This window comes from Mirounga leonina, unplaced genomic scaffold (assembly GCF_011800145.1).
Source record: "Mirounga leonina isolate KUSES-001 unplaced genomic scaffold, KU_Mleo_1.0 Mir_126, whole genome shotgun sequence".
In the NCBI taxonomy this organism is placed as follows: domain Eukaryota; kingdom Metazoa; phylum Chordata; class Mammalia; order Carnivora; family Phocidae; genus Mirounga; species Mirounga leonina.
The window spans coordinates 27298143-27326065 of record NW_023270314.1 but is presented as its reverse complement, the minus strand read 5'-3'; the positions used below and the strand labels follow the sequence as shown (position 1 = coordinate 27326065).

The 27923-nt window shown below is 41.8% G+C and overlaps 1 protein-coding gene across 5 annotated transcripts in view; it reads right to left on the bottom strand.

Annotated features, from left to right (window-relative positions):
- Positions 1-27923, bottom strand: part of LIMA1 (LIM domain and actin binding 1) — a 93707-nt gene that overhangs the window by 36476 nt on the left and 29308 nt on the right. For 4 of the 5 annotated variants that reach the window (XM_035002687.1, XM_035002688.1, XM_035002689.1 and 1 more), the window contains exons 2-3: positions 23344-23483; positions 7263-7308 (exon numbers count right to left, since the gene is read on the bottom strand). In XM_035002687.1, the coding sequence (XP_034858578.1) occupies positions 7263-7308; positions 23344-23462 (165 nt within the window). In that variant the 5' untranslated portion in view covers positions 23463-23483. The remainder of the gene's footprint in view (positions 1-7262; positions 7309-23343; positions 23484-27923) is intronic. The other variant, XM_035002691.1, reaches the window with a different exon arrangement.

Here is a 27923-nt window from a genome sequence, read left to right as displayed (position 1 = left end):
ACATATCTAAGAGAGGTCATTTTCACCTGGGTCAAAACAGAATTAATTTATACATATATGATTGCAAACAACCTGGAACCTGCCACTACTGTTCTACAATAACAGAGGAAACATGCTTGATGAAGTAAAATTCAATGTCCCATACTCTGAAAGCGTTCCTATAAATAAGCTGAGCAGCACCAACTCCCAACAAGCCACGAACTCCAATACCTTCGAGCCCTCCGTTCCTGTGGTCTGTGACTCACCCGTCTTTCAACTAAGAAAGAAAGGACAAACCACCTAGGACTGAAAGACTTCCGGGAATTAGACAGGATTAGCAGCTATATTGGGAATTAAGTCTCTCACCCTATTACTCTTCTGAATACATAGCACCAAGGTCTGGAAAAAAAAAACTTACAGAGGACAACTGCTTGATTTTAGTGTTTAAATCTTTACTGACAAGACGATTCACTGGTGGAAGAATGAATGGATCAGAGATACAAGAAGCATGAAAAGTTTTCTTGCTGGAAAAGAAGAATTAAACTGCTCCGGACACTGGTGCCGCCTTATTGCTGGCAGCATGCCTTGCTGGATGCTACCTCCCACCACACAATGGATGAGTCATCTGGGTCTCCAACTTCACCTACCCTGCCCTTGCCCAGCCTAAACAGGAGCCCTGACACTCTAAGTGGCATTTTGCCTTGGTAACTGGACACTACTTTTCTCAGTAATCGTGTGATCGAAGTATATTGACATGGAAAGATGCTCATAAGATACTTTTGAGGGGAAAAAAGCAAACTTTAAGACCACAGGGATGCCTGGGTGGCTCAGCTGGTGAAGCGTCTGCCTTTGGCTCGGGCCATGATCCTGGAGTCCTGGGATGGAGGCCTGCATCAGCATTGGGTTCCCTGCTCAGCAGGGGGCCTGCTTCTCTCTCTGCTGCCACTCCCCCTGCTTGTGTTCTCTCTCTCTCTGACAAATAAATAAAATCTTAAAAAAAAATTTTAAGACCACATAATCCCATCTTATAATACAAATGTATAATTATAAACACAGAAAAGTAGTCTGGAAGAAAAGACATCAGGATGTTAATGTTACCTTTGGATCATGGATTATGGGCATCTACATTTTTTTCCTTCGTTTTTACAATAAATGTGTATACATTATGTAACACAAATGAATAAAAAATAGAACTATACATCATCTTCCTATCACAAAAATCTATAGAATATTAAAACGTTCTGATGTTACTATAAGCAGCTGGAAAATGATCATTTCTACTTTACTTGTGATGACCAGGAAGAGAGGGATCTGTGGAATGGAGTACCGGCAGTGACCCAAAAAGGGCCTGGGTGGAGGAAATCCCTTAGGGGGCATTGTAACAAGGAGTAAGTGTGCTCTTTTATTAAAAAGAGTTCTTAAGGGTACATGTTCAAAAGTATTTAAGTGGGGACAAAAAGGGCTGTACAGCCTGACAGCATGAAAGGCCCCACACCCTGCAATCACTCCTGGCAGCATCCCCAGGCAATGCCAGGCATGCAGGGCTTTAGGACCCAAGGAGAGAAAAATGGGGAAGAAGCAGTGATTCCAGTCCTTCTGGGGAAGGAAAAGAAGCAAGAAGGGACAGAACCAAAGCAATAGCTAAAAGCAGTCGGGACCGCAAAGTGGCAAGAGTATTATATTGAGATGGCCTGGGTTATCATTGAAGAAGGGATTACAAGCCACTTCTATTTTCTACAATGAACATGTGTTACTAGTCTACTCCAGCCCCACCCAGACAAGTGACCTTGGGCAAGTTTAATTTCTGGAACCTACCATACTCGGCTATTGTGGAGAACAGATGTGCCTATATTAAAGCATGTAGTGTAGTATTTGACATAAATAGGCACCCAGTAAGTGGTGACAATTAATATTAAGTGGGTAGTCCTCCCTACTCCTCCAGCCACACCTCATGATGATCAACCACAGTACCCAGTCATTTCTCAAATCCTGAACTTGGGTTACAGTCTCTTACTGCTCTTTCTATTCTCTCTATAGTCTCCACTGTTCCAGAGTGGGGGTATAGGGCACACAATAAGGTGAAATTCTAGTTGGTTTTAACTTTTTCCCAAGTATTTTCCTAGAAGAGGCATGGGAAGTCATGGAGGCTGCAAGTTTTCAAGGGCCCCATTGGTTGGTACACGACCACAGCCTCCTCTCTCAAGCGTGACATCCAGCACACTGTTCATTCTTCCCAGCAAGGCTGGGAATCTTGGCAGATTTGCCTCTGGACCATAGCTGGCTTCCTGAATCCAGATTAGATACAACCTGGAAATGCAACACTATGTCTTTTCTGCAGGAGCATTTAACTTGGAGTTGGGATGTGTCCCAGCACTGTCCATCTAAGATGTATGACCATGGATAAGTTCTTTCCTCTCTTTGGGTCTCCGTTATTCCACCATTAAAATGTAAAGGCTGGGTCAAATGAGCTTTAGTGCTGAAATCTTGGCAGGGGTATCTTCATCTTAAAAGCTGAGGATGTTGGGTAGGAGACAGCAGCGCAGCTGCAAACATGGACTACCGGGATGTACAGCCCCCGAGGAAGGGAAGAGCTTCTCAGAAAAGTGGTAGCCAATCATTATGGAGATGAGTGCCCAAATTGTACAGATTTCAAGAAGTGGCATATTGCATGCTTGAAAGGAACATGAAAATATAACTGATGGCAGTATTAATGGTCTGTGTTTCTGTTTCCTAGATATAAGTGGAAGAGGAAGAAAAAGGGAAAAGTAAATTTCTGGAAAACTGGGCTATCATGTAACCTGATCCCACTATTTACTGAAGGAATAAATGTACCCACTTGCTTCTGAATGTTTCTCTAACTTGCTTTCCATGGCACAATGTAGTATTTCATCTGGTCACTTTTTTTTTTTTTAAGATTTTATTTATTTATTTGACAGAGAGAGAGAGAGAGAGAGAGCACAAGCAGGGGGAACAGCGGGCAGAGGGAGAGGGAGAAGCAGGCTCCCCGAGGAGCAGGGAGCCCGATGCGGGGCTCGATCCCAGGACCCTGGGATCATGACCTGAGCCCAAGGCAGTCACTTAAAGTGAGCCACCAGGCGCCCCCTGGTCAGTCATTTCTATAAATTTATATGGATATTTCTCCCTGTTCTTCAGGAGACAATTCAGGCTTCTGGTGGATCTTAAAAGCAACCCTCTGTCATTAGTGGAAAAATGCTGGATCTGAATAAATAAATAAATTCTATAGTTTAGTTAACAGCATTGCACCAGTTAATTTCTTAGTTTTGATAAATGTTTGAGAGTTATTGCAAGATGTTAACATTAGGGGGAGGTAGGTGGAGATACATGGAACTGTACTATCTTAAGAACTCTACTGTAAATCCGAAATTATTTCAAAATAAAAAGTTTGCTAAAAAAAAAGTAACACTCCCTCAACTTCGTATGTTCCTCTAGCTATTGCTGTCTCTTGCATTTTATAGTTAAGGGTCTTTTCAAGCACTGTCTGTATTTGCTGTTTCCACTTGCTCGCTCTACCACCCGCACATTTCTGAAGTAGCTCTAGTCAAGATCACCCATTACCTCTTTAACATTTTCATTTCATTATCTTATTTTTAACTTACTATTTTCTCAATTACAAAAGTAATAAAAGGGGTGCCTGGGTAGCTCATTCCGTTAAGCGTCTGACTCTTGATTTCGGCTCAGGTCATGATCTCAGGGTTGTGGGACTGAGCCCAGAGTCAGGCCTTGCGCTGGGCACGGAACCTGCTTGAGATTCTCTCTCTTCCTCTCCCTCTGCCCTTCACCCCCGCCCCCCTCCAATCACTCTCAGTCTTAAAAAAAAAAAAAGTAATTACAAAACTTACTGGGGGGAAGAAAGGTCACAATCAATATAGGAATGTATGCATGCCTTGAATATATACTCTAATTTTCCCTACTTGACTTCCCTACCCCTTCCCATCAAGATACCCACTGCCATCAGTTTGGTGCATACACTCTCAACTTTTTCCCCCTTATATATATATACTACATATATTTTTTAGATATTATAAATATATATATATTTACATGGGAAGATATCAAAAAGCACATTATGTGTTTAAAAGCAAGATCCACAACAGTGTAGTATAGTTACTATACTATCACTACCAGTGTATGAGAGTTCGTATTTCCTCACATACTGAATATTAGCTAATAAAAAAATCTGCCAACTGTTTAGACTACAACTTATATCTCATGGTTACTTTACATTTTTTTATTATTAACGAGACTAAGCATTTTTTCGTATGTGTATTGTTTCTTCTTTAATTACCTGTTCACATCCTTTTACCTCAACTGGCAAATGCAATGGACACTTCTGCTTTATTTTATTTGGTATCTATAGCATTTGACACTACTGACCAACCCCCCTTCTAAAAATTCCTTCCTTCCATGGTTACTGTGAGAACCCCCCTTTTTTCTAGATTTCTTCCCATTTCTTTGGCCACTCCTCAATCTTTACGGGTTTCTCTTCCTCTGTTCCCCCTTCCCCCTGCCCCACATGCTGGGGTCCCTCAAGGTTCCATCTTAGGTCCTCTTTGCTCACTTACCTATTCCCTGTTACCCACCAGTTGCCTATTGAGGACTCATACCCTATAACTCTAGGTAGATCTCTCTCCTTACCTGGAATTCCACCTGGGTGTCCTATAGGCATCTTAAACTCATCCTTGTCTAAGGCTGAAGTCTCCTTTCTCCTCTTTTTACCCTTCACCCTTTAATCTGTTTCTTTTCCTGAGTCCTCCATCTTGGTGAATGTGACAATTATCTTTTCAAACATCAAATGTGCCTGTTCTATGTCTTCGTGCTGTGCATGTGTCACTTCCTCTGCCACTTCTTTGCCTCCTTTGCTTAGTTAATTCCTACCTGTCCTTTGGATTTAGTCAGGTACCACTTCTGGGAAGCCTTCCTTGACATGGCATAGTCCAGGTTATGAGTTCCTCCTAAATTCTCCCCCAGCACCACAAGTATTTCTCTACATGGTACTAATTGTGCTGGGATTATAAACTCTATTTTCCAAACTCTAAACAGTCCCTCGAAGGCAAGGACCACATCTTATTCTCTTTGTGTCTTCAGCACCTGGCACCCAAGAGATGCTCCATAAATGTTTGTCTGCACTCGTAGAAATCTATCTACACTGTCTTGAACCTACTCCAGTCAGGCCTTTATCCCACCACTCCCAAACAGCACAAGATGACAAATGACCTTCATCTTGCCAAATCCAATGGTCAGTTCCCAGCTTCTCTGTGTGTTTGACTCTGCTAATAACTCTCCTTTTAGAAGCATTTTCTTCACTTGGCTTCTGGCACCCATTCTCTTGTTTCTACTGCTGTTTTACCAGTTGCTCCTGCCCAGTCTCTTTTGCTGGTTTCTTCTTATCTCTCTAACTTTGAATCGAGGTGCTCCTGAGCTCTGTCCTCAGACCTCCTCTCTTCTTTCTACATTCACTCCCTAAGTGATCTCATATATCTCATGTCTTTAAATACCACTGATCTTTGATACACACACATCTTATCACTAGCCCGCATCTCTTCCAGTTCCAGATTTATATGTACAAGTTCTTATATAACATCTCTACTTGGATGTCTTTAAGGCATTTCATATTTAACATGCTCCAAACTGAGCTGCTACCATGTCCCTTCTCTAAACCTGCTTTTACTACAGTCTTCTCCATTTCAATTAATGGCATTTTTCCAGGTGTTTGAGCACAAACCACTGTTGCCATTCATGGTTCTTGTCTTTCTCTACTTTCAGTATAAATCCTGAACACTTCTCATCACCTATATAGCTACTACTCCAGTCCAATCCATTATCATCTCTTGCCTAAACGCTGAAATTGTCTTGTAATTTGTCTCCATGTTTCTGCCATTGTCCCTATAGTCTCTTCCTCCTCTTTTTAAAATTTAAGTCAGATCACATCACTCCTTTGCACACAAACCCTCCAAAGGTGCCCATGTGATCAGAGTTAAAGCCCAGGTCCTCATAGTGGCCCTCTATGACTTTGCTTTTCCTACTCCTCAAACACATTAAGAATGTACCTGCCTCAGGGCATTTGCATATGCTCTTCCTTCCACCTGAATCATTCTTCTCCCTGGTTCATATCCTCAGATCTCTGCTCCAATGTCCCCTCATCAGAGGCTTTTCTGGACCACCCTACATTCTATCCCTCTTACCTGCTTCACGTTGTTTCTTAGCACTAATCACTGACACAATTTCTTTATTGTTCATCTGTCCCACTATCATGTAAACTCCATGATGGCCAAAATGTAGTCTGTTTTCGTGCCTAAAACAGTGCTTGGCACATTGCAGGTGATCTGTGAATACTTGCTAAATGAATAAATGAAAGAAGGAAGGGGGAAAGGAGGCAGGGGAAAAATCACAGGCAGGAGAGAGAGGAGGAGGAAAGAAAAGAAACCAATCTTTGAGTGAAATGATGGTAGCTTTTGCTTACAGTGTGCCAGAGGGGATCCATTTTTTAATTACAGGACAATTAAGCCAAAGACCTGGTCAGCATTACCCCCTTAGAGAGAACAAATTGACAGGGGCGTGTTATGTACCTAATTTAAATAGGTTGGGTACTAAAAACTGCCAGGAGGAGATTTTTGCAATGCCAATCAAACTAAATAATTCTTACCCAAATATGTGAGTTTTTTTCCCTCATAAGATTAAATCAAGTAAGATTTCAAAAGAAATACACTCTCCAGCCCAGCTGGAGGCTAGCCAGCGGGGAGAGTACAGAATGGTTACGAGCAGAGAGCTTGTTCTAAGGTTTTAGCCTTCGACGGATCCTGCAGCTGAGAAATTTGCTAACTAGAGTGGGTCAAGAAGTGTGCTTTAAACAAAGAACCCAGGGGATGACAACAGCTGCCCAGCTGCTACCATTTAAATGCAGAAATATAGAAATTCTGGTTGTTTGGTTTGGAACAAGGGCTGAAGCCTAGGGGACCCTGTATTCTAACGTGAGCAGAAGTAGTAAGCCATTTTACTAACCTCAGGCAAAGCACTTGGCCTTCTATCTTTCACTCAACTCAGGGAAGAAAGAAAGGGTTCAAGAGGAAAGCTTCGGTGGAAAAATAAGATTCCTTGCACCCGAGCCACATTCTCCTGAGTAAATGGCGCACAAATCAGAGCAGCTGACACCCATGCCCAGCTCAGCTGACATGGAGCCCAAGCCCCATGGAGGCTGCAGGTGGCTGGGCCACAAAGGCTCCACTTGGGAAGCTCCACAGGCCCTGGGGCTTCTCAATACTTACACTTCTCCTCTTTTCCATGTTTGCTTCTTCAGCTGCTTTCTGGTACCTTCAGAGAAGAGGGGAAGAAAGAGAATGTCCTCAAATTAAATTTATATTTTTACTTTTTAAACCTTTAAGAAAACCACTTCTGCCTACATATTTCTGCCAGCAAGTGTCTTTAATCAACTCTATCAGAAGAAACACAAAATCAGAGTGGCTCTCACTTCCGGCATTGTTCCAGTCATCTGATCTGGTCTATTGGAAAGGTCCAAGGCAAGGAAGTCAAATGCTGGGAAATAACTAGGTAGAGCAGAAAGTCTGGGGTTTAAGTCCTACTTTAATCACTCATTAACTATGATCTCTGGCAAGTCTCAGTTTCTTTATCTAGAAAATGGCTTTATATGTCTACTTTCCAGGTTGCTGTGAAGATTGAGATCACATGTGTAAAAATGCTTTGGAATTAGTCAAAGGATATAACATTGCATTGAGGGCGCCTGGGTGGCTCAGTTGGTTAAGTGACTGCCTTCGGCTCAGGTCGTGATCCCAGGGTCCTGGGATCGAGTCCCACATCGGGCTCTCGGCTCGGTGGGAGCCTGCTTCTCCCTCTGGCCCTCTCCTCTCTCATGCTGTTTCTCTCTCGCTCGCTCTCTAATAAATAAATAAATAAAAAATCTTAAAAAAAAAAAACAACATTGCATTGATTCGAGGATGCACATTTCCCCCACACTAATGCCTCCGAAATCTTTTAATTCTTGCCAAATGATGGAGAGATAGTCATACTGCCTGGTCATGTGTGAATTTAATCTAAGTTGTTGGTATTGTCACTTTAGCTCAATGTATTTGATGGTATTGCACGTTTTAAATGCCACTTAAAATGTCTTTAAAGAAATTACACTATGATTTGGTATTTAAAGAAAAACTATTTTACTGTGTTAGGTATGTATAAGGGTGATACATGAGAAAAGTTTATGTGCTAAGCAAGCATAGGTCCTTTTAATTGGCAGCATTTTTTCTTAGTGACGCATAAAATAATGGCAAGGCTACAGTGGATGGCATCTTAGATCTGATAAACAGGCATGTATGATTTATTTTTTTTTAAAGATTTTATTTTATTTTTTGACAGAGAGAGAGACAGCGAGAGAGGGAACATAAGCAGGGGGAGTGGGAGAGGGAGAAGCAGGCTTCCAGCTGAGCAGGGAGCCCGATGCGGGGCTCAATCCCAGGACCCTGGGATCAGGACCTGAGCCGAAGGCAGACACTTAACGACTGAGCCACCCAGGCGCCCCGGCATGTATGATTTAATTATTTTAATTTTATTATTACTTTTATCATTTTTATTACTTGGATCAGAAGATCCCTGAGAAACAACTGAAGTCCCAGAGGTTTTCAGGGGGGATCAGGTTTTCTCCATTTGAAGCTAAAGATGGGCTGGGAGGTCTAGACTGCAGCAAATCCCCAGACCACCCAGAATAACTTTCACCTGGCTTCCTCAGTGCCTCTGAGTCAAGCAAGGAAAGGGCCATCACCCAGAGAATCCCCACCCCATGACTCTCCTTGAGCCTATATGCCTACAACTCAGCACCAATCCTACCCTAGAAGAGGGCCATTTGTTCTCTATCTTAAGGTAGAAGTTCTGAATTCACAAGACATTTGGGGAAAGAAAAAGATAAAAAGCAGAATGGGGGGCGCCTGGGTGGCTCAGTTGGTTAAGCGACTGCCTTCGGCCCAGGTCATGATCCTGGAGTCCCCGGATCGAGTCCCGCATCGGGCTCCCTGCTCGGCAGGGAGTCTGCTTCTCCCTCTGACCCTCCCCCCTCTCATGTGCTCTCTCTCATTCTCTCTCCCTCAAATAAATAAATAAAAATCTTAAAAAAAAAAAAAAAAAAAAGCAGAATGGGGAAGGGCCCATGCCTCTACCAAAACTAACTTTCAATTCAAAAATACCTTCATAAGTTCAGAACTTTCTTAGTGTGTGTTAAATAGAATAACCTTATTCAAAACGAAGGCCAGAAAAATGCCCTGGTTCTGGCATATATATATTTCAAATATAGTCAAAGGCTTCTCAACAAGGGTCCCACCACTGCTGACCTGCTATGTAACCTGGGTTATATGACTCCATTTACTTGGGCCTCATCTATGAAATTAAATGACTATGTGATAAGATTTCTAAGGTCTCTTCCAGTTCTGTCACTGTTTAAATTTTAACAATCAGATATTAATAAGCGTCTCATTCACCAGGCTGGGAATCACTCTGCAACTAAGCAGAGCTTTCTAATAAAGTAGGGTGAAAGACGTCCTTTTTTTTTTTTTTTTTTAAGATTTTTTACTTATTTATTTGACAGAGAGAGACACAGCGAGAGAGGGAACACAGGCAGGGGGAGTGGAAGAGGGAGAAGCAGGCTTCCCGCCGAGCAGGGAGCCTGATGTGGGGCTCGATCCCAGGACCCTGGGATCATGACCTGAACCAAAGGCAGACGCTTAAAGACTGAGCCACACAGGCACCCCGGGTGAAAGACTTCCAAAAATCTCTGGTATTTCATTGACCATAAATAGGTTATGGAAGATAATGGGCAAGTGACAAGCTGGAAAGATACCTTGCAACTTATATTACAGACCAAAGGCTAATTTTCCTAAATTAAAAAGAACTCTTATAAAGCAATAAGAAAACCACAAACAACTTAGTAAAAAATTGGCCCAGATACAAACATACAGTTCACAAAAAGGATATCAAATGGCTCTTAAACAAAAAAGATGTTCAATTTCAAAATGAAAATTCAAAGAATTCTAAAATTCTTTACCTATGAAGTAGGAAAAGTTTTTTTTTTAAAGCTAATATACTGAGATACCTGGGTGGCTCAGTTGGTTAAGCATCTGCCTTCAGCTTTGGTCATGATCCCAGGGTCCTGGGATCAAGTCCTGCATCAGGCTCCTTGCTCAGCAGGGAGCCTGCTTCTCCCTCTGCCTGCCACTCTCCCTGCTTGTGCTCTCTATCTGACAAATAAATAAAATCTAAAAAAAAAAAAAGCTAATATACTGAGGGTAAATTAATAAAACATCTATGGAAGGCATTTTGTCAATTTTACAAAAATCACAAAAGCACAAATGTTGTGATTCATCAATTTTGTTTCAGAATTTGTCCTATAGATATATTCACACAAGCAAAAATGGCTTTTATGTTAGATTATTTGTCATAGCATTAATTGTAATGACAAAAGACTGAAAACAAGCTGAATGTCCATTAGCAGAGGACTGATAAAGAAATGACAATGTAGGGCGCCTGGGTGGCTCAGTTGTTAAGTGTCTGCCTTTGGCTCAGGTCATGATCCCAGGGTCCTGGGATCGAGTCCCATATCAGACTCCCTGCTCGGCAGGAAGCCTGCTTCTCCCTCTCCCACTCCCCCTGCTTGTGTTCCTGCTCTCGCTATCTCTCTCTCTGTCAAATAAATAAAATCTTAAAAAAAAAAAAAAAAGAAATGACAATGTATTCCTGTATGGAATACTATGCAGTTATAAAAAGAAAAAGGGATGGTGGTGACGGCTGCACAACAGTGTGAATGTTCTTAATGCACTGAATTGTATATTTTAAAATGGTTAAAATGATAAATTATGTTATGTATATTTTGCCACAATTAAAAAAAACACAACAAAACAGTGTGATATTGGCGTAAAGACAGGCATATAGATCAATGGAATGGAACAGAGCCCAGAAATAAGCCCTCACATATATAGTCAAAGGCTTCTCAACAAAGATGCCAAGACCATCTAACAGGTAAAGGACAGTCTTTTCAACAAGTGATGCTGGAAAAACTGGATATCCAGATGCAAAAAAAATGAAGTTGGACCCTTACCTAACACCATGTGCAAAATTAAGTCAAAACGGATTAAAGACCTAAGTGTAAGAACTAAAACTATAAAACTCTTAGAAGAAAATAGAGACCAAGCTTCATGACATTGACTTTGGCAATGATTTCTTGGAATAAAAGCATAGGCAACAATAGAAAAAGTAAACAACCTCAACTTTAACAAAGTCTGTGTATCAAAGGAAACCATCAACAGAGTGAAATGGCAATCCATGGAATGAAAGAAAATATTCACGAATCATATATCTGATAAGGGATTAACATCTAAAATACACAAATTTTTTTAAAAAAGCAAATATGGGGGTGCCTGGGTGGCTCAGTCATTAGGCGTCTGCCTTTAGCTCAGGTCGTGGTCCCAGGGTCCTGGGATCGAGCCCCACATCGGCCTCTCTGCTCAGTGGGAAGCCTGCTTCTCCCTCTCCCACTCCCCCTGTCTGTGTTCCCTCTCTCGCTGTCTCTCTCTGTCAAATAAATAAAATCTTTAAAATAAAAATATGGGATAATACTATACATTCTAGTCTTTTTTTTTTTATACTACCCTTTTTTTTAAAGACTTATTTATTTTAGTGGGGGAGGGGCAGAGGGGAGGTAGAGAACCTCAAGCAGACTCCCGCTGAGCATGGAGCCCAACACAGGGCTTGATCCCAGGACGCTGAGATTGTGACCTGCCCCAAAAACAAGAGTCCAGTGCTCAACTGACTGAGGCACCCAGGCACCCCTGTACATACTATTCTGCATCTCCCTTTCTCCAGTTTAGAACAGCTGAATTTTCGGGCACCTGGGTGGCTCAGTTGGGTAAGCGACTGCCTTCGGCTCAGGTCATGATCCTGGAGTCCCGGGATCGAGTCCCGCATCGGGCTCCCTGCTCGGCAGGGGGTCTGCTTCTCCCTCTGACCCTCCTCCCTCTCATGCTCTCTGTCTCTCATTCTCTCTGTCTCAAATAAATAAATAAATAAATCTTGAAAAAAAAAAAAAAAAAGAACAGCTGAATTTTCATTCAAGCAATATGTTCTAAGCACTAGGAGAAAAGGAGTAAAAGAAATAACCCAAAGAGTACAGTTCCTGCTCTCAGACAGCTTATAGTTTAGACATTAAACACATAAGTACATGAATATATATATATGCACACACACACATATACACACACATATGTATACGCACACACATATATAACGGTCCTTCAAAGAAAAAGAACACAGTATTATGAAACAACCTAACAAAGGAACCAAATTGAGAAGGCAGCGGGTGGGGTGTGTGTGTGTGTTGTTAAGTATGAAGGAAAGTCTTGTTGAAAAAATGACCTTTAGACTGAGATCCAGTCTGACCAGAGGAGTTAGCCAAGCAAAACAACGAGGGAAAAGCATTCCAGGCACCGAAAACTAGCACGTGCAAAGGCCCCACGGCAAGAAGGTGTCTCAGGTGTATAAGGTACACAAAGAACTCCAGTGTTGCTGGAGCACGGTGAGAAAGGGGGAGGGCAAGAGATGGTGCGGGGAGGCAGGGGCTTTGTGGGCTGTGGTGAGCATTCTGAATACAATCCTAGGTACAAGGAATGGTCACTGATCCAATTCATGTTTTTAAAAGAGTGCTCCACAAAAATAAACTCAAAATGGCTGAAAGCCCTAAATGTGAGACAGGAATCCATCAAAATCCTAGAAGAGAACTCAGGCAGCAACCTCTATGACCTCGGCACAGCAACTTCTTGCTAGACACGTCTCCAAAGGCAAGAGAAACAAAAGCAAAAATGAACTATTGGGACTTCATCAAGATAAAAAGCTTCTGCACAGCAAAGGAAACAGTCAACAAAACTAAAAGGCAGCCTATGGAGTGGGAGAAGATATTTGCAAATGTCTTATCAGATAAAGGGTTAGTATCCAAAATCTATAAAGAACTTGTCAAACTCAACACCCAAGAAACAAATAATCCAATAAAAAATGGGCAGAAGACATTTCTCCAAGGAAGACATACAAATGGCCAATGGACACATGAAAAAGTGCTCAATATCACTTGGCATCAGGGAAATACAAATCAAAACCACAATGAGATACCACCTCACACCATTCAGAATGGCTAAAATTAACAAGTCAGGAAACAACAAATGTTGGTGAGGATGCAGAGAAAGGGGAACACTTTTACACTGTTGGTGGGAATGCAAGCTGGTACAGCCACTCTGGAAAACAGTATGGAGGTTCCTCAAATTTAAAAATAGAGCTACCCCACGACCCAGCAATTACACTACTAGGGATTTATCCAAAGGATACAAACATAGTGATTCGAAGGGGCACATGCACCCCAATGTTTATAGCAGCAATGTCCACAATAGCCAAAATATGGAAAGAGCCCAGATGTCCATCAACAGATGAATGGATAAAGAAGATGTGGTATACATATACAATGGAATATTATTAAGCCATCAAAAAGAATGAAATCTTGCCATTTGCAATGATGTGGGTGGAACTAAGTAAGTGAAATAAGTTAGTCAGAGAAAGACAAATACCATATGGTTTCACTAATATGTGGAATTTAAGAAACAAAACAGATGAACATAGGGAAGGGAAGGAAAAATAAGATAAAAATTGAGATGGAGGCAAACCATAAGGGACTCTTAATCATAGGAAACAAACTGAGGGTTGCTGGAGGGGATGGGTGGGGGAAGGGATAATTGGGTGATGGGCGTTAAGGAGTGGACTTGATGTAATGAACACTGGGTGTTATATGCAACTGATGAATCACTAAGTTCCTCCTCTGAAACTAATGAAAAAAAAAATAAAAATAAAAAATTAGCCTAAGATAAAATAAAAATAAAAGAGTGCTCCAGAGACTGTGTGGAGAATGGACTGGAGGGGCTGAGAAAAGAGGTGGCATTAGTGGGAGGTGATGCTGGCTTGGCCCAGGGTAGTGGCCTTGGAGAGAAAGAAAGTGAATAGACTTGAGATGTATTTCAGAGGTGGAATCAACAGGATTGGTCATGAGGGGAGGGGGCAGAAGCAGTCAAGAACAATGCCCAGGTTTCTGGCAGCAGAGTCCATGGAATCACTGTTTCCTGGGATGGGGAATTCTGGAAGAGGAACAAATTTGGGGATGGGAAAGATAAAGAGTTCAGTGTTAGGCATGTTAACTGAAACATCCATCTGGTGGTAGCAGTGATGAGATACATATGTCTCAAGCTCAGAAGAGAGATCTGAGCTAGCAATATAAATTTAGGACTTGTCTGTCACAGATGGTAAAGCCATGGGGGTATATGAATGATATCATCTACGAAGAGTGTGTAGTGCGAGAAGTCCTAGAGACTCTACATTTAGAAGTCAGAAGAGGAGAAGGAGGTGATAAGAGAGAATGACAAGGGACAGACAGAGAGGTGGTAGGAAAACCAGGAAATCGTCAGAGAAAGCCAAGAGAAGGAAAAATGTGGGAAGGACAAAGTGCTGAGAAGTCATGCAAGACAAAGGCTACAAGCACAGAAGGCACCCTGGCAATCCTCTTCCATCATAAATATAATTAATTCACCCATACTCCTTTTATTTTATTTATTTATTTTTATTTATTTATTTTAAAGATTATATTTATTTATTTGACAGAGACACAGCGAGAGAGGGAACACAAGCAGGGGGAGTGGGAGAGAGAGAAGCAGGCTTCCCGCTGAGAAGAGAGCCTGATGTGGGGCTTGATCCCAAGACCCTGGGATCATGACCTGAGCCGAAGGCAGACGCTCAACGACTAAGCCACCCAGGCGCCCACCCATACTCCTTTTAATGCACATTTGGATTGTTTCCGGTTTTCTACCATTACAAATAGCACTTTGGTGAATGTTCTTGTACATATATTTTCCCCCACTTGTACTAATACATCTGTCTGACAGCTCCTAAAAATGTAAATGCAGGGGAAAAAGTGGATTATAGAGGGAAAGGAACTTACAGTTGGCCTTGAACCTTGTTTCCACACTCCTCATCTACAATATACTACAGCGATAATATGACATATGAGGCAGAACCAATCAGCAGACAGGTTTATTCTCAGTTAATTGTTCTCTAAGGCAAAGTATTTACACTGTGGTTAGTTGAGTAAATAAGCTCAAAGGTTCCCTTCCCTTTACTGTCTTAACAGAAACATAGATTTAAAGAAGACCTGAATAGTTTTCACCTTCAATCCTGTCCTTTTAGCACTGAGGCAAGACACAGGTGTATATGCAGGTAGCTGTCTTGAATTATGTTTTGAAACTCCCACACCAATCTCCTCACCCTTTATTTATAATGAGGTATTGCTAAACAGTAGATACACAGGGAGGAAAGGTTGCACACCTCTGCTTTCTTCCAAGTCAATGCCTTGGTGCTTTTACATTTTGTACTCCCAGAATGCTAAGAGATGCTGAGGTCCCATCCTTCTGAATTCAGTGTTAGACTAGGATTCAGGCCTCAGACTTTCCTCAAGGGCACTTAGAGCAACTAGCATTATTCTGACTACAAAATGTGAAGGTTGCTGATTTTGCAGGGGCAGGGGAGGGGAAAGACATTTTGAAGATCTAAATTTGAGGTAGAAAGTATTTGCAGTGACATTTCTATAATTAAAATCTCATCCCTCTTCCCTTCCCAGATTGTCTTGTCCTCCAGTCTCCTTCACACACAGAATTTAATCTTGCAACTGCTCATTAATGCTCAGCTGTGAGGCAGGCAGCTGATGGAGGATGCTAAAATTATCTTGGGAGTAATAACAGTGCCTCAAACTTTTCTAAGGCCAGAATAGAGTTCCTGAGCTATGACTCTTGCTTGTATGCCCTCAAACAGAGCAAAGGGAAAATGGAAACTCCCAAGTTTTAGGCAATGTATTTTCCTCTGGAAATATTTCACCACTAAAATATTACAGAGAAGCAAAAATGGAGGGAAAAAAAAAAGAGGAAGTTAGCCAGGGAGATCTGAGGGTCAATTTTTTCTTAATGAAGGAAGAAAAGTCAGAGAAAACTAAATATAAACCATGTTCTTCAGACTATGTTACGGGGAAAGTTATAACAAGAGTGGGAGGAACTGTGACATGGGGGAATGATGATGGGGGGCAGAGATCTGTGTGCTGAATTCAGCTTTGCCACTATCTTGGGGTGTGAACTTCAGTCATAATGGCTGGATATCAAATTCCTTGTCTGTCTGAGGAATGGGGCAAAGGTTAGTCAGATCAGTGGTTTTAAAACTTTTTACTGCAGAATCCTCTCTTCAAATGATATCTTCTTTAGAAACCTAACATATAAAAGAGATCAAAGCAGGACGGCTGGTGTGGAAGGTCTCAGGCTTGGCCCTTTAGATCTTCCCACCTTCCCAGAACTGGCCCCTGAGGTTCCTCTGAAGAACTCAACTAATGATGTAATGTATGGTGATTAGCGTAACATTAAAAAAAAAAAAAAAGATAGGTTGAAAACCACTGAGCTAGATTCCCTTTACTTCCAAAAATATAAGCGTCAAAGAGGAGTCTTCTGCAAAGAAACCAAATTTCACCAAAAGAGTAACATTTTATTTATTTTTTAATTTTATTTATTTATTTTTTAAAAGATTTTATTTTTATTTATTTGACAGAGAGAGGAAACACAAGCAGGGGGAGTGGGAGAGGGAGAAGCAGGCTTCCCGCCGAGCAGGGAGCCTGATACGGGGCTCGATCCCAGGACCCTGGGATCGTGACCTGAGCCGAAGGCAGATGCTTAATGACTGAGCCACCCAGGTGCCCCAAGAGTAACATTTTAATCAAGCAAAGGATTATGTCATGCTGGTTAATGGTGAGCAAAACCAAAGCCAGCCATTTAAATGGACTCATTAATAGGACCTTTCTTACCTCAAATTTAATGATTTGTATAGTATAGAGGTTCAGTAAAAGAAATAAGTCTGGAACTATAAAGAACTCATGAGAGTTCTACCTCTGATGCTAGAAAAATTACTCTTACGTACAAATAAATGTAAACCATTAGAAAGCCCCACTAATTCTACAAACATGAGCCAGATTAAGCTTCCCCTAAATACCACTTTTACATTAATCTCTGATCAGAAATCTCCTAAGGTTTCCTACAGTCTCTTAAGTAGGCTTGTGCAGGATTTACTAATTCTAAACCCCGTAATTGGGAGTGTTTGCAAATAAGAGAAATACAGGTCACCAGGTATTGGAAGTAGAAATTAGTATTTGCTTTGTGGAACCCAGCCCTGCAATCTGCTTTGGGAATCTATGGTGAGTGAACCCTAAAAGCCGTAAGCAATATCACCAATGTTAATTCAGGGTCTCTACTGAGCATGAAACAGAGAAGAGGTCCAGGCTGGGTCTCTGGTTTTTACTGTCCTAAGAGCACATCACACCCTGTACTACTTCTGTGCCTTCCACCTCCTGCTGTTCTCTGCAATGTCACCACCATCCTCTCAGCCTATCAAACACAATTCTCTTCATTCCTCAAAACCTGTTCAATACATCAGAATCAGATGAAAAATACTAGACAGAAACAAATCCACATATTTCCTGTGTTCTCAGCTATAAAACAGGCCTAAGGTCTCCCCACCCCCCCCATACAGTTTTTGTTAGGATTAGAAATAATATCTGTTTCTATTAAGAATCTAGCATGGTTGGGGCGCCTGGGTGGCTCAGATGGTTAAGCGTCTGCCTTCGACTCAGGTCATGATCCCAGGGTCCTGGGATCGAGCCCCACATCAGGCTCCCTGCTTGGCGGGGAGCCTGCTTCTCCCTCACCCTCCTACTGTTCCCCCAGCTTGTGTTCTCTTGCTCTCTCTGTCAAATAAATAAATAAAATCTTAAAAAAAAAAAAAGAATCTAGCATGGTGCCTGGCACACTGATTCTGTTAATGAGTTTGGAACTTATAGTTTGTCATCTGCCCTTATAAACCTTCATGGAGAAGACAGTCACCCTGCTATGCTATGAGAAGCTGACCTCTAAGATCGCTTTGTACTTTCTGCAAGATTAAGAAGGACCCTAAGATGAACTGCTTTTTCCAACTTCCTAACTCTCATCAGTGCTATAAGACCCAATTCCTCTATCTTGAGAACTGGCTTTGGGGGGAGGGGGATGACAGAATAAAGGGGTGGGAAAGGAACTGAGGAAGGGGTGAGAGTTGCACTGAAGCGACCAACCGAGGTAGGCAGGGAAGGAAGTGAAGCCAGGAAGGAGACTGACATCCAGGGCCTGGGTGTCCTGTTTTGGCCCAAGAGCAGCATCAGTGGGAATAAAAGAGTGGAAAAGTATTAGGACAGGAGGCTGCAATCAGAAAGGGTATTCCACATGCACGTTCCAGAGATGGATTCTGCATGATGATAAGGCTGGGACTGGATGCAAGTGGGAGACAACGTGCAGGTTGAAGAAGTAGGGAGGATCAAGAAATTAAGAGTCCAGAGTATGAGACAGGTCCAGTGGACCAGTGATTCTTCACTGGGGCCCTACTGGCCCAGGGGGATATTTGGAAATGTGTGAGGGAATCTTATTGGGGTTTCCCTTCCATCCCATTTTTCTTTTTTGGATGCCACAATGTCACGGGGGTACTACTAGCATTTGGAGGAAGGCAAGATGATGAACATCCTGCAGAAGGAAGGTCTGCCTCCTTGAAAATGCCCAGAGCACCCTCACTGAGAGACACTGAGAAGAGAATGAAGCTAGAAGCTAGTGTCCCCAGGGAAGGTAAGGAGCTTGGCCAGGTGGCTGGCACACCACTGCAATGAAGGGGAGGATAAAAAGTGTCTAATGAGGGCGCCTGGGTGGCTCAGTCATTAAGCATCTGCCTTCAGCTCAGGTCATGGTCCCAGGGTCCTGGGATCGAGCCCCGCATCAGGCTCCCTGCTCAGTGGGGAGCCTGCTTCTCCCTCTCCCACGCCCCCTGCTTGTGTTCCCTCTCTCGCTGTGTCTCTCTCTGTCAAATAAACAAATCAAATCTTTAAAAAAAAAAAAAAAAAAAGAGTCTAGTGAGACGTGAGCCTCAACCCAGGTTTAGAACTTCAGAACAAGGAGTGAAACACAATGGATGGGAAACAGTAGGAGAGATGTAGGAGAGCAGCAACCTTGACTCCTGGCCCTAGAATATTTCAGGGAAGCATGTGCAGAAAGGAAGGTGGCCACTGCTCAGAGACTGAATGCAAGTGGAGGGAAAGCCAAGTTCAGCTAAAGAAAGGTGGGGCTAGCCAGGGTGAAAAGGGTAAGAATGTGGAGAAGTCTCTCTGCAGAACAGGGAGTTTCCAAGTCCCATTAATCACATCTCAACAATGTCTCAATTCCTTATCTTCCTTTCCATCCCTGCTGCCCTCCACCCTCAAGAGTTTTCACTTGGGCTGTCAAGAGAGCCTTAGTGCTTGTCTCTATGCTATCAATCTCTCACCTTGCCAGTCTACCTTTTACACGGGTGCCAGAAACATCTTTCTTAAAAAACAAGTCTGATCATGTCATTCTCTGCATGAAAACCTTCAACTGTTCCCTTGCTCATCTAACTAAATCCTAAACTTAGGATGGCATTCAAGGCCTTCTATCACCCAGGCTAAACTGAACTATACCAGTCACTTCTCCCTTTTGCATATCTCCATGCCAGACTGCTTGCTCTCCTATTCCCTTTATTCATGGTCAGTTTCCACGATCCTCTGTTGGAACCTATCCAAAACTGTATTCATTTTGCTTTATGTTCAAGTTCACCGCTGTGAGTTCACAAGTCCATCTCTTCCACTACCAGTGCTTTCTTAACTTCCTTGAAGGTAAAATTCACCTGGGATACTTGCTGAAAACACAAATTCCTAGGCCCCATCCCAGACACATGGAATCAGAATCTTTTTTTTTTCCTCCAGTTAGATTAGTGCAAGGACTTTCTTTTATTGTTGATGAGAACAGCCACTAGAGAGTTTTGAAAAATGATGGGTGTGATCTGTTTTATGTTCTTGAAGGTCCCCTTGTCTGTATCATGGATAATTAACTGTATAGCAGCAAAAGTGAAGTAGTGAGGCCATTCAGGGAGCTACTGCAGAAAACTAAGGGAAGAAGGAGGTAGCTTGGACTTCCCGTGATAGCTGTGGAGGTGCTGAGAAGTGGTCAGACTGAAGCTGCATCTGAATGTAAAGGTGACATGCTGCTAGACAGTCAAGACTGAAATTTGTCTATGAAATTTTAGTGTTAGTCACCTACGTAATTGCTCTTTGTTAGTGTGAGTGTATTTATAAAACTTCTTTCTTAATATTATGTTGCCAGACCTTGCTAAAGAAGACCAGGGCACTACCTGTATAAAATATTTGATAATGCCCCAGAATGCTGGATGGACTACTCTAGAAAAGAAATTATTTCTAAAATAGCATCTTGCATTGTGTAACATGGAATCAGAATCTTTAGGGGAGGGGCCAGGTAAGCCATATAGGATGGTTTTTAAAACACATCCAAAAAAATCTTTTGACATTCCTCCCATTAAAAAGTACAGTCAGGGGCGCCTGGGTGGCTCAGTCGGTTAAGCGTCTGCCTTCGTCTCGGGTCCTGATCCCAGCGTCCTGGGATTGAGCCCTGCATTGGGCTCCCAGCTCAGCGGGGAGTCTGCTTCTCCCTCTCCCTCTGCCTCTCCCCCTGCTTGTGTGCTCTCTCTTTCTCTCTCAAATGAATAAATAAAATCTTTAAGAAAAAAAAAAAGAAGTACAGTCAAATTCCCTTCCCTCTGAAAATGGGCCAACCTTAGAGGCTGGCTTCCAATGAAGACAATGTGGCAAAAGTGATTCTGTGTAACTTCTGAGGCTAGGTCACAAAAGGCCACACAACCCCTGACCCTGACTCCCTTCTTCCTTTGTTTCCTCCCTTCTTCATCTCTGGATGCTTGCCCTTGGAACCCAGCCAACTAAGCCAAGCAGCCACATGGAAAAGCCATGTGTAGGTATTCTGACCAGGGCTCTAGCTGAGATCCCAGCTGACTGCCAGCAGCCACAACCTAACTGCTGAGTGAGTGAGCCTTTAGATGACTAGGGGCCCCGTCTTTGAGCCACCCTGGCTGATGTTAAGGGAAGTAGAGGCAAGCACTATACAAACTGGAGATTCATAAGCAAAATAAATGTTAGTATTTCAAGCCGCTAAATTTGGGAGATCTTTTTCCCTGGGCACCAACAGATAACCGGAACACCATATTATTAATAGGCACCCCATGTGAATTTTTTTTTTTTAAGATTTTATTTATTTATTTGTAAGAGAGAGAGAAGGAACACAGGAAGGGGGAGCGGCAGGCAGAGGGAGAAGCAGGCTTCCCACAGGGCTCAATTCCAGGACCCTGGGATCATGACCTGAGCCGAAGGCAGACGCTTAACAACTGAGCCACCCAGGCACCCCTACTTTTATTTTTTTTTAAGATTTTATTTATTTATTTGACAGAGAGAGACACAGCGAGAGAAGGAACACAAGCAAGGGGAGTGAGAGGAGGAGAAGCAGGCTTCCCGCTGAGCAGGGGGCCCGATGTGGAGCTCGATCCCAGGACCCTGGGATCATGGCCTGAGCCGAAGGCAGACACAATGACTGAGCCACCCAGGTGCCCACACCACATGTGATTCTTTAGATGAAGGAAGTTAGGGGACTTCATCTACTATATAAACTATAATAACCTATACCATTAATTTCCTTGAGGTTAGGGATTAAATCTTAAGAGCTTTCCAGATCTCTATCCCTTTTTTCTGAAATATCTTTATTGATTTTCCTGTTTTGGTAAGAATAATACATATTTGCTATAAAATTACAGTAATCCAAAATGCATAATGTGGAAGGGAAAAAGGTTATGCAGTCTCCCTCCACCTTCACTCTACCTTAAACAGTAATCAAGGTCAATAGTTTGGAAGGGCAATGTTTTCCACAGAGCAAGTGCGTGATGCATCTGTTATTGAAGAAAAGGGGACATTGTAGATTACAGATACCTACCTCCTATTGGTATTTAGCTGTATCCTAGATACAGCTCCTAGAATCATTTTCTTCAAATGTTGACCATCTTTTTTCTCTTAAATGTATAATAGCTTCCTACTAATTAACAAACTGCTCGTGAGGTAAACCTACCACCTGTCCTAAGCTCCTCCCAGTAGGGCATTTCTATTTGAGTGAAGTCAATGTGTTTGCAATCCCTGGTATATTATTTACATATACTATCCCTTCTACATCTGTTGAGTGCCTACTATGTTCCAGTCACCGTGCTATACAGTGCTATACACGTGCTAGGCATATAAATTAAGCAAGAAAGAGACCCTCATATCAAAGAACTCATGGCAAGCAGGGGGTCAGCAAACTTTTTCTTAAAGGATCAGATAATAAATATTTTAGACTTTGACGCCGTATGGTCTCTGCTCTCTGCTGCTGTAGCATGGAAGCAGTCATAGACAATGCACAAATGAATGTGGCCATGTTCCAATAAACCTTTATTTACTAAAACAGGCAGCCAGTAGGCCATAGTTTGCTAACACAGTTTGCACTGCATTCTGTTCAACAGAATGTTATGCAATGGTGAAATGTTTCTGTGATCTCCAATATGGTAGCCACCAGCTACATGTAGCTATTGGACACTTGAAATGTGGCTAGTACAGCTGATGAACTGAATTAATTAAATTTAAATAGGCACATATGTAGTGGCTCCCATTATTAGATAACACAGATACAGAGTATACCTAACACTCCATTCAACTAAATCAAAACTTGCCTCAAAACTCATCTCAACTTTGGAAAGCCTCCCTGACTAGCTTCTGCCCATGATGGTCACTTTCTCTCTCTTATTCTGTTTCTAGTCCTTACTCCCATTCATTTTGGATTTGCTGACACTTTGCGTAAGAATTACATGGTTTTTTTTGTTTTGTTTTTTTTGTTTTTTTAAGATTTTATTTATTTATTTGACAGAGACAGAGAGCGAGAGCAGGAACACAAGCAGTGGGAGTGGGAGAGAGAGAGCAGGCTTCCCGCCGAGCAGGGAGCCCGATGTGGGACTCGATCCCAGGACCCTGGGATCATGACCTGAGCCGAAGGCAGACGCTTAACGACTGAGCCACTCAGGCGCCCAAGAATTACACGTTTTATAATTAACTTTTGTGTTTGTAACTTTTTCTATTCTCAACTAAAAAAAAATTCCAGGATAGAGAATGTGTCTCCTGATTATTATCATCCTTCTCCATGGTGTCTAAATTTCAGAAGGTGCTCAATAAAACCATTTTACACTATGTACTTCCTTTACTTATTTCCCTGACAGGTGGTAGTGTTTGCTCAAGACAGATGGTCATTTTGGACCAGGATCAGCACTTACTTGGAGAATATTTCTACAATAGCCGATGACTTGTTCTTGTTCACAAGAGAAAGTTCTTTGGCCGTTACCCTCAATGATACTGAAGTCCATTGCCGTCTATTAAATGGAGCTGATTCCATCGTCTACAGATACTGAAATACCTATGCAATAAAGAAAGTCAGAATATTAGACATAGACAAGGATTCTTCAGCATCCAAGGACTGGCAGTGGTGTGCCATGACAGAATAGAAAGCCCTAGACCAGCAGAACCACACTCCTCTACTGGTTCTCTCAAAAACTGTAACCTTGGTCAAATGATTCAATATCTGGGTTGTAGTTTCCTGTAAAATGAGAAGGTTAGACCAGATGATCTCTAAGGTTCCATCATTTTATGACTGACCTCAGTGTGCAAACATCAGTTGGTCTTCCCCTGAACTTAAGTCTGTTCCAAAGTCACATTTGGAGTGAAATGTTCCACTCTTCTGAGTTATATCCCAGGGGAAGTACATTTGGCATCTCTGTAGATTCAGGTCCAAATTAGGTTCTACCTATATCCAAGTTTCTTTTGGCTGCTCTCTCTCCCCAAACTCTGCAGCACTGATCACTTGGTCTGGAGAGAGAGCTGGGGACACTGTATGGTATCATATAAAGAGCAAGGGCTTTAAGTTGAGATAGATTTTACTTGAAATCATAACTTTTGTTACCATTTTTTTTTTTTAAAGATTTTATTTATTTATTTGACAGAGAGAGACACAGCGAGAGAGGGAACACAAGCAGGGGGAGTGGGAGAGGGAGAAGCAGGCTTCCCGTGGAGCAGGGAGCCCGATGTGGGGCTTGATCCCAGGACCCTGGGATCATGACCTGAGCTGAAGGCAGACGCTTAACGACTGAGCCACCCAGGTGCCCCATAACTTTTGTTACCTTGAACAAACTATATAATCTTTTCAGTTTTAGTTTCTTCAGCTGAAAAATGAGACTAATACCTTCCATTATAGGTGTTTTGATATGGATTTAAGGAGATAATATATTTTAAATACAGTGTAGATTATACTATACTATACAAAATACTTATACTAGTATTAAGAACATTTTAAGTATAATATATTAGAATTGGCTTTTGTTAGAATTCTTATTATTTTTACATTTTAACAATCTTAACAACTGGGGGAAGTATAATGCACTTTATTTATTTTTTGATTATTTATTTATTTATTTATTTGACAGAGAGAGAGAGACAGAAAGAGAGCACAAGCAAGGGGAGTGACAGAAGGAGAGGGAGGAGCAGGCTTTCTGCTGAGCAGGGAGCCCAACGCGGGGCTCAATCCCAGGACTCTGGGATCATAACCTGAGCCGAAGGCAGATGCTTAACTGAATGAGCCACCCAGGCGCCCTGGTATAATGTACTTTAAATTCAGAGGACAAAACCTCTATTCTGAAAGTCCTTTCTAAAATCCCTTAGAGTCAAAGAATACATAAAGCCATGCCCCTGAAATCATCTAGTCCCTATCCATTAATCTGGATTGTTTGTTTTTTGTCCCAGAAATTACCAAAGGAGTTTTTGCCTTAGTAATTACCAAAGGAGTTCCAACCTTTGTCCAGAAGAGGTAAGATTAGAAATGAGCCAATAGTTTCCTTATTTGAAGAGTGAAAAATACTACTTGCAGGTCTCTTGACAACCACAAAGCATAACTGACCTGGCAGAATGCACGGTTCATCAGGTACTGCTTCCAACAACCTTGACAACAACGGAACACACAGTGTGCTTACCCAAGCAGCTTTGGCTGCCATTTCACACTAAAAGTCCTCTTATTCAAAGTAAGTGATAAGCAAGCCTAAAAGACCACACTACTTTTCCACCTGGAGTACTCGTTCTTCCAACTAAAGCATTGTCTGAAAACAGTGCTAATTTTATTGTTTTTGTTTACTTGTTAATCCCCATGTTGGAAGGTAACATAGAAGCCTCTCATGGTAAGGAGGTCTGGCGTTAGAGACAGATGCATCCCTAAAACTTAGATTTCTCATCCATAACAACAGTACTTCCTTCATAATATCCTTATGAGGAATAAACAAGATAAAGAAGAAAAGACCCTGACACAGAATAAGTAATAAATGTTGGGTTTTTTTTAGTAATATCTCTTTTCCTGGATAAAATAATCTTAATTCTACACGTTCTTTTTTTTTTTTTTTTTTTTAAGATTTTATTTACTTATTTTGAGAAAGAGAGAGCGGGCAAACAGGGGGTGGGACAGAGGCAGAGGAAGAGAATCTCAAGCAGACTCCATGCTGCGTGCAAAGCCCAATGTGGCGCTCAATCTCATGAGCCTGAGATCATGTCCTGAGCCAAAATAAAGAGTCAGATGCTCAACCAACTAGCCACCCAGGCGCTCCTCTACATATGTTCTTTGAAGTAAACTTGAATGTATCAAATAATATATATTTGTCTATCTGCTTTCCAGTTTATATCTGACCCACCAAACATTGTCAGCCCTTATTCTAATGAGAAAAAGACACAGAAACAACAAACAATTCAGCTAAACTTAGTCATGTAAAACCACAATAAAGACCTTTGGACCAAGTTTAGGAAATACTGAACAACACTTTAAGACACCTTTTGGTACAATTGTGCTTCCAATGTAGGTGTGGGTATAATGCTGTCAGTGCTTCTACAGCAATCAATTCTGGATCAAAGAAAAAAAATATAGAAGATATGTTCTCAAATTTATTTATAAAAAGGAAAAATTATTCATTATTTGAGGGACTGAGTGTGGTTAAAAAAAAAAAAAAAGAATTTAATTCCCAAATCTAATTCCATGGTGTTGATTAATCTTGGCCAGAAATCCAAGAAAAGTTAGAATATCTATCTTGGTATAAGGCTAGGATAAGCATGCTTTATATTCAAGGAATGAAGTAGCTCACACCCTGACCACACTTCTCTTTACAGAAACAATACTACTAATTTCTTAACAATGTGATTAGCACCCTGTGAAACAGATAAAGGTAAGAATCAGTATATGATTTTTGAGAGACTCTGGTATCAGGTTACTGAGTAACTAGCTACTTTCTATAAGGTATAGGGAGAGGGCCCTGCCCAAATAGAGTGTAAAATATATTGACTTGGAGCGGGTTCCCTGCTCAGCAGGGAGTCTGCCTCTCCCTTTCTCTCTGCCCCTCCCCCATACATGTTCTTTCTCTCTAATAATAAAAATCTTTATAAAAAATCTGTTGGCTTGCTGACATGGACACAAATAATTATAGCACAAAGCAGAATGTGGTTAGAGGTAATGCAAGGTCTAGGAGTAGGGGATCTGATTTTCTGGCTTGATGGGAGGGAAGGGAAGAGACATCAGATTGACTTAGGACTTATGGATGGGCAGAATTTCATCAACTGAGGGCAAGAGGAGGAAAGTGCATCTCAGGTAGAGAGAACAGCTTTATACTGCTAGGGAGCTGAAATAGCATAGAATACTTCAATGGAGTTGACCGTAGGTACATGAGTAGTTGAAGATAATGGGGCCAGGATGGGATAAGCCTTGAAAACCATTGTTAAGGAGTCTGGGCCATATTCCAATAGTGGAAAGAACTAGTCTGTGAGTGAGCAGAGATAAGTACTAGTCTTAACATGCCACTCCCTAGCACAGATGCGACCTTCATGGCAAATCAAAAATGTAAGTTCCCTGAGCCCAACACCCACATCTGTAAGATAAGAGTTGTTTTTTTTTTGTTTTGTTTTGTTTTTTGTTTTTTTAAAGATTTTATTTATTTATTTGACAGAAAGAGACACAGCGAGAGAGGGAACACAAGCAGGGGGAGTGGGAGAGGGAGAGAGAGGGAGAGAAGCAGGCTTCCCGCAGAGCAGGGAGCCTGAAGCGGGACTTGATCCCAGGACACTGGGACCATGACCTGAGCCGAAGGCAGACGCTTAACGACTGAGCCACCCAGGTGCCCCAGTAAGATAAGAGTTTTATAGTGGATCACCCATAGTCTCTATGGTGGAACACGGCAAGTTTCTGAAAAAGCAAGTAACATAATGGGAAGCATGTTTTAAAGCTGATTCTGCAGCAGTGTATAACTTGGTAACAAGGGAAAAGATTGGAGTCTAATTTACTTGTCAAAAAGATCCTAAAACTGTCAAAGTGAGAGGTAATCAAGGTTTACATTAGGATGGGGGGGAAGAGTAAGGTGGGAAAAGAGAACTGACAGTTTTTAGAATAAAATGGACTTAGGGATAGAGAAGGAATCAACTCTGGCATCATCAAACTTGAATGATTAGAAGATTGCTGATGTCTTAACAGAGACAGTAAATACAGGAAGAACGGGAGAATGATGAGTTTTGTTTTACACGTGTTGAAATATACACATCTATAAGAAAAATCCTAGTGATACACTATAGGAAGCTAAAAATTCAAGGCTACGGGATGCCTGGGTGGCTCAATGGGTTAAGCATCTGCCTTCGGCTCAGGTCATGATCCCAGGGTCCTGGGATCGAGTCCCACATGAGGCTCCTTGCTCAGCGGGGAGGCTGATTCTCCCTCTGCCTACCACTCCCCCTGCTTGTGCTTTCTCTCTCTCTCTAATAAATAAATAAAATCTTTAAGAAAAAA